The 5,167-nt window shown below is 62.9% G+C and overlaps 1 protein-coding gene across 1 annotated transcript; it reads right to left on the bottom strand.

Moving 5' to 3' along the window:
• On the bottom strand, positions 1–5,167 carry BESB_043190 (uncharacterized protein; the record flags this gene model as incomplete). The annotated part of the gene is made up of 4 exons (XM_029362770.1): positions 1–2,924; positions 3,114–3,429; positions 3,586–3,783; positions 4,310–5,167. 4 exons carry the CDS (start codon positions 5,165–5,167, stop codon positions 1–3), a joined length of 4,296 nt encoding a protein of 1,431 aa, XP_029220136.1.

The following is a 5,167-nucleotide window of genomic DNA, read 5'->3' as shown; positions in this document are numbered from 1 at the left end:
TTAGTGCCGCCGACTCATATCGTGTCCAGTGGGGTAGTGGTGTACTGCAATCATAAAAACCTTGGATGTTTGTATATCATAACCTGAGTCATCTTCAGTATTCTCTTTGTCGTTGTTTTCGTGCGGTCGACTCACCATGTCGTAGCCCAGGTTGTCTAACGACGACCACACACCCGTTGAGTCTTCTTCTCCCAGTTGCTCTTTGAAGGCATCGAAGTCCTGAGCAAAACTGTCTTCTGGGCATGGGCCCTGTGACCAGAAACCCAACTCGGAGAGCACCTCTGAGTCGCGCTTCGATAACGGCGACGATTCTTCAAGCACCGCAGACGAGTGAAGCAACGAAGCTTCGCCTAGAGACGGGAGCTCGCCCCCGCTCCTCTCAAACATGCCAGGTCCCCAGGCAAGCGTCATTTTATCTTGAACAAGAGACTTTCGCAAATCGTGCTCCCTCAGCACCCAAGCCTCCTCGGCACCTGCGCACCACTCAGCTTGCACGCCACCTGCCTCTCCAAACTGCACTGCCGTTCCTTCAGCCGCTACCTCCTCGGTACCCGCGAGGCTGCCTGAAGCACTGGCTTCGAGCCGCGGCCCCGTGGACGTGTTGGCCGTCCCCTGCACAAGGCCGCCGCAGCGGATTCCTTCTTCCTTCACCGCCGACTCCTCTGCTTCTTCCGTCGAGCTCGACAGGGATCTGCTCCCGCGTACGCCACCCGTAAAGGAGACCTCTCGAGCCGCCACACTTCGCCCGTAGGCGAGTGGAGACGCAAAGACTGGCCTTTCTACATGCATCTCGCCCTGCAGTGGAGCAGGGGAGTTGCCGCTCCGCGCAAGCGTCGGAAACCCGCACGCAGGGCCGAGAGAAGGACTCTGCGCACGAGGCGCAACCAATGCCTGCGAGGCATATACACCTGACGCGGATGCCAGGCTATCACACGGAGGCCACGCTCCAGAGGACGCCACTCCAGCGCCTGAGGGCGGCGGAAGGCTGGTGCTGGGCAAGGAGGCCGTTGGGACAGGCAGAGTTGGCCTGCCGCGTGGCCGCCCAGAAGGTATGCAGTGCATCGGCTCAGCGGCAGGGCATAGACAAGGCGACCGCGAAGGCGAGGAGGGCTCTCGCTGTGCGGGGCCCTCCCGAGGTTCGTCGGACGGTGTCCGAGCGGGCGCTGCGTCCTCGGTGACCTCCTGGGCGCTAGACAAAGGTTCGGGCTCGCACGCGTCTTGTTCCCCAGACGCGCCCTCCGTCGCGCCTTGTCTGTGCTCCGTCTGCTCTCCAGAGTTCGCGTGGAAAACCACCACGGTGTCGCTGGGGGTCTTGACCCCCGAAGCCACGTGGGGGAAAGCCGCGGACTTCGGCTGGAAATCACAGACGAGCGTCGCGGCTCGGGAGACCGGCGACGCAGAGTGCGGAGAGCCCGGAGACGTCGTCAAGCAGCAAAACGACGACGACGAGTGCTGTGTCGAGGCTGTAGATGGCGTACTCACCCCGGTCTCGCTGAGCTCAGAATTTGCGTGCTGGAGGGAGGCGCCCGTGACGGAACAGCACTTGTCTACACCGGACTGAGCGCCGCCTTCGCAGCCGCGGTCGGAGGCCTGGTCCCACGTCTGCGAGAAGTCTGTGTACGATGGGAAGCAGCCTGGGTGGGGCAGACGAGGCGCGCTAGATGGAGGGAAGCTGGGTGGTGCCGGCACGGGGGATGGCAAGAACAGAGGGCGGCCAGCATACTTCTCACTGCACGAACGAGCAGAACGGCTGAGCTGAAGCCCCTCGCAATGGCACTGGGCACCTGTTCCTTGCATCTCTCGCGGGTGTTCTGGGCAGGGCGAAGGGAAGACCGCTGGAGAGCGCAACGGGCTCCTCAAAGCGCAGCCATCCGCGTCCGACTGCATGCGTCTCCTCTTGTGGCCTGGTTCAAATTCTGCGTTGTGGCCGCTTTCTGCTCCCTTGCCGGGTTCCATTTGCACCGTCTCGCCACTCGTCATCGAAGCCTCGCTCTCCCCCCCACCGTAGCGTCCAGTGTGGGCGCCTAGGGAGTGCGCCCTGCCTTGCTCCGTGATGTGGGTCTCTCGAGCCTTGAAGCCGTACATGGGGCCTACATTCGAGTAGGCCTGATGTGGAAACGCCGTCGGGCCTCCCTGACCGGCAGATACGGGGTAGGCCGCAGCCACATTGTTGGACAAAGAGGCAGGCATCGCCGCAGGAGGGATGGGGCTTGCAGAGGCTTGAAGTGACGTGCTTCCCCACGCCCCCCCCATCGTCGTCGCGACGGCGCCGCGGTGCTGCCCAGCGCCCGGATGTCCAGGCGACGGATCAGCAACGTGGCCGTAGAAATACAGAGCCGAAGGATACGCAGTGTAGTAGCCGTTGTGCGCCTGCATCATGGGCGGGTCTCTGCGAGGAAGGAACCCCAGATAGGGCGAGCCCAAGGAGCCAACTGGGAGCGCAGCGCTTGCAGCTGGGTCCATACCGTGTGGAGTAAAGCGCCGAGGGTCTTCAGGCCACGCCACGCCGGCCCCGTGTACGCCTTGCCCTGGACTGAAAACCGCTGGGTCTGCGGCCTGCGGAATGGCGCTCGGTGCCTGAGAAGGGCTTCCGTGCTGAAGCGCCCCGCAGCAGGTTCCCTCGCCAGCGCTCTGGCCGGGCGTCGCGCCTGAGTCGACAGGCGATCCGCTCCCGGCTGGCGCTCCATTCTCCCTGCCGTGGGCTCCCTCAGCATTTCCAGAGGTCTTGCCTCCTTCGCCGGCGGCAGTTCCCGCCCGACCCCCTGCGCCAGCCCTGCTGCATCGACGGACTGAGTCTCTGTAGCGGGCGAGGTTCGCACGGGGGCCGCGAGCAAGTGGAGCGGCTGCGCTGGTTCTCTGGGCAGAGGGCGATGCGCCAGCGTTGTAGTTGCGGAAGGTGATTCCAACTGGCGCGACGGAGGGGACTGCGAAAAGCAGAAGGGACGGAAAAGAAGCTACAGGTGACAGATGCAACCAGTCGCGAAAGGGAGTGTGATCCCCCGAGCCACTGTCGTAAATCGTCGCATGCGCCAAGGGGGTCGGCGCCACCCCATTTCCTGGCGTGTGTGTGCCCTTCCATCGGCTATGTCGCGAGCGCCCGTCGCTCTCCTTACCTGGAATAGGCCGCATGTACTTGATGCTGTTTCCATTCCCCGCGCCGCCGCCCGCTTTCTCTCCATCTCCGCCGCGGCGGCTCGCCAGGCCGCCGTGGTGCGCATGGGACCCGCGGCTCGAGACGTTTCTGTTCTCTCGGATCCACGCGAGCACTTTGGGTTTGAGCAGCTTGGCGCCGTACCGGTAGGGCATGCCCGCAGTCGTGTCGTCGGGCTCCGGAACAAACGCTGGAGCATGGTCGAAGCGCCGCGGCATATACTTGCGGCACTCGACGGCGTGGCCCAGGACGAGCTCAATCGTCTCCCGGGAAAGGTCCTGTGGGCAACATGGTGCAAAACAATCGTGCCGCGTTACAGGTGGCTGCCACCAGTTTCGTGACAGGCTCGTTCGCTCTGAGAAGCTGCTCGTTGGGCGCGCTTCTTCTCCCCCCCCCCCCCCCCTCCCCCCTCCCCTGTGTCATCTCGGACCTACCGGCACAAAGAATTCCACGGTTTTCCGTTTACCCTGGCGGGTGTGGTAGTCGACCGACCAACATGGCCGGTGCTTCTTGAAGTACAGGCCAACGACATCGCTGCGAGGCATGCGGTCGCCCTCGAGCTTCAGTGCAGCTGCCTTGAGTTTGCGCAGCTCGTTGCGAGCCAGCATGGAGGTCGTCCATGCACAGACGTCCTGAAACTTGCACCGAGTCAGCAGGCAGCAGACGAGTTTGAGGGAATCCGGCAGACGAAAGCGTAACTGGCGTACATACACTAAAGCAACCAAGGCACCTGGAACGCACCCGGGCGCGATGGGCGCCAACGTCAAGGCGACATCAATGACCTCCGCTCGCGCCGCCGCAAACCCCCTTCGGTACATGAACACTGAACGCAGCGTGCCCGAGGTCTGGCGGAAGGGGGTATAGAAGAAAACCATCCAGCAGAACAGGAACGGGAAGCGAGGAACCACATAAGGTCACTTGTGGAGTGACACTACCAATAATAATACGTTCCTATGGGAAAGGAACGTTTGCTGACATGAAGTACACACGTCGACAAAGATCGGATGCGCGCATGCTGCGCAGTACGCGTGAGAACCGGAGGGCAACTCAACGGAAATGTCGAGAGCGGAAATGTCACGGCTGAACTGCACTGGGGAGTGAGCTGAACTAGAGGGACGGCAGAGCCTCCTCCTGGACTCCGCGTGATTCTTTTCTTACCTGCTCGGCGTATTTTACGATACGTCGCGTCTGGGCGAACTCCAGGTCGTCAGCCTCCCCGCTCTGGGCGTCGTCTCCTTCGTCGCCTTTGTTGGCGCCCGTTTGGATTTCGTCCCCATCGCTCAGGACAATCTGTAGGTCGCTGAATATTTCGCGCTGCTGTCCCCCTCTCTGTTGCCTCCTTTCCAGGACAGGTTCGTCCTGTGTGTCTTTCCCTGGTATCTGGGCAAGCGGAGTATTTGCGCCATCACTTTGGGCCGGCGCGTCTCCTCTCATGTTGTTAAGAGAGGCGGCTTCTCGCAGCGCAGCGTCGCAGCGGGGGGAAAGCCTCTCCGCGGCGTAGACGCGCAAACCGTGGGCGCCGGTGTCTCCTTCGGGCTCTTCTCCGTGGGCCACCGGCGCATTCTGCGTGTGTCTCGGCAGGAGCTCCAGCGGGCAGCCCGACGGAGACCTTGAAGGCCTGGCGGTGTCGGCAGGCGAGCCGGGCCTGGCCACCGGGGCGGACGGAATGCCGGAAGTCCCTGGGGACATCTGCGGAGAGGCGGCGGAAGGGCGAACTTCCTTGTTCCTTCCTCGTGTGCGACGGGCTTCGGCCTCAGACAACTGTCCCGATGCGTCGCTCGTGCGGCTATCTGCAGGACGACTTGCAGAAGAGAGAGAAGGCGACGCGGAAAGAAGCAGGTCGCCAGCGGCCACGGTCGGATTTCGTGTCCTCGGGCGGCTCCGCTCCGGCGTCTCGAGGGCAGAAGGGGGGAGAGACGCGGAGGGCGACGTGAACAGCTTTTCGAAGGAATCGGAGGAAGACAGCTGCAACGCCGAACGTGGTGGAGGAGGTGGGGCTGAAGCGGGAGCTCTCAT

The sequence above is a fragment of the Besnoitia besnoiti genome, chromosome III (assembly GCF_002563875.1).
Source record: "Besnoitia besnoiti strain Bb-Ger1 chromosome III, whole genome shotgun sequence".
Lineage (NCBI taxonomy): Eukaryota > Apicomplexa > Conoidasida > Eucoccidiorida > Sarcocystidae > Besnoitia > Besnoitia besnoiti.
The sequence above is the reverse complement of the archived record's forward strand: the minus strand, read 5'-3'. Positions and strand labels throughout refer to the sequence as shown.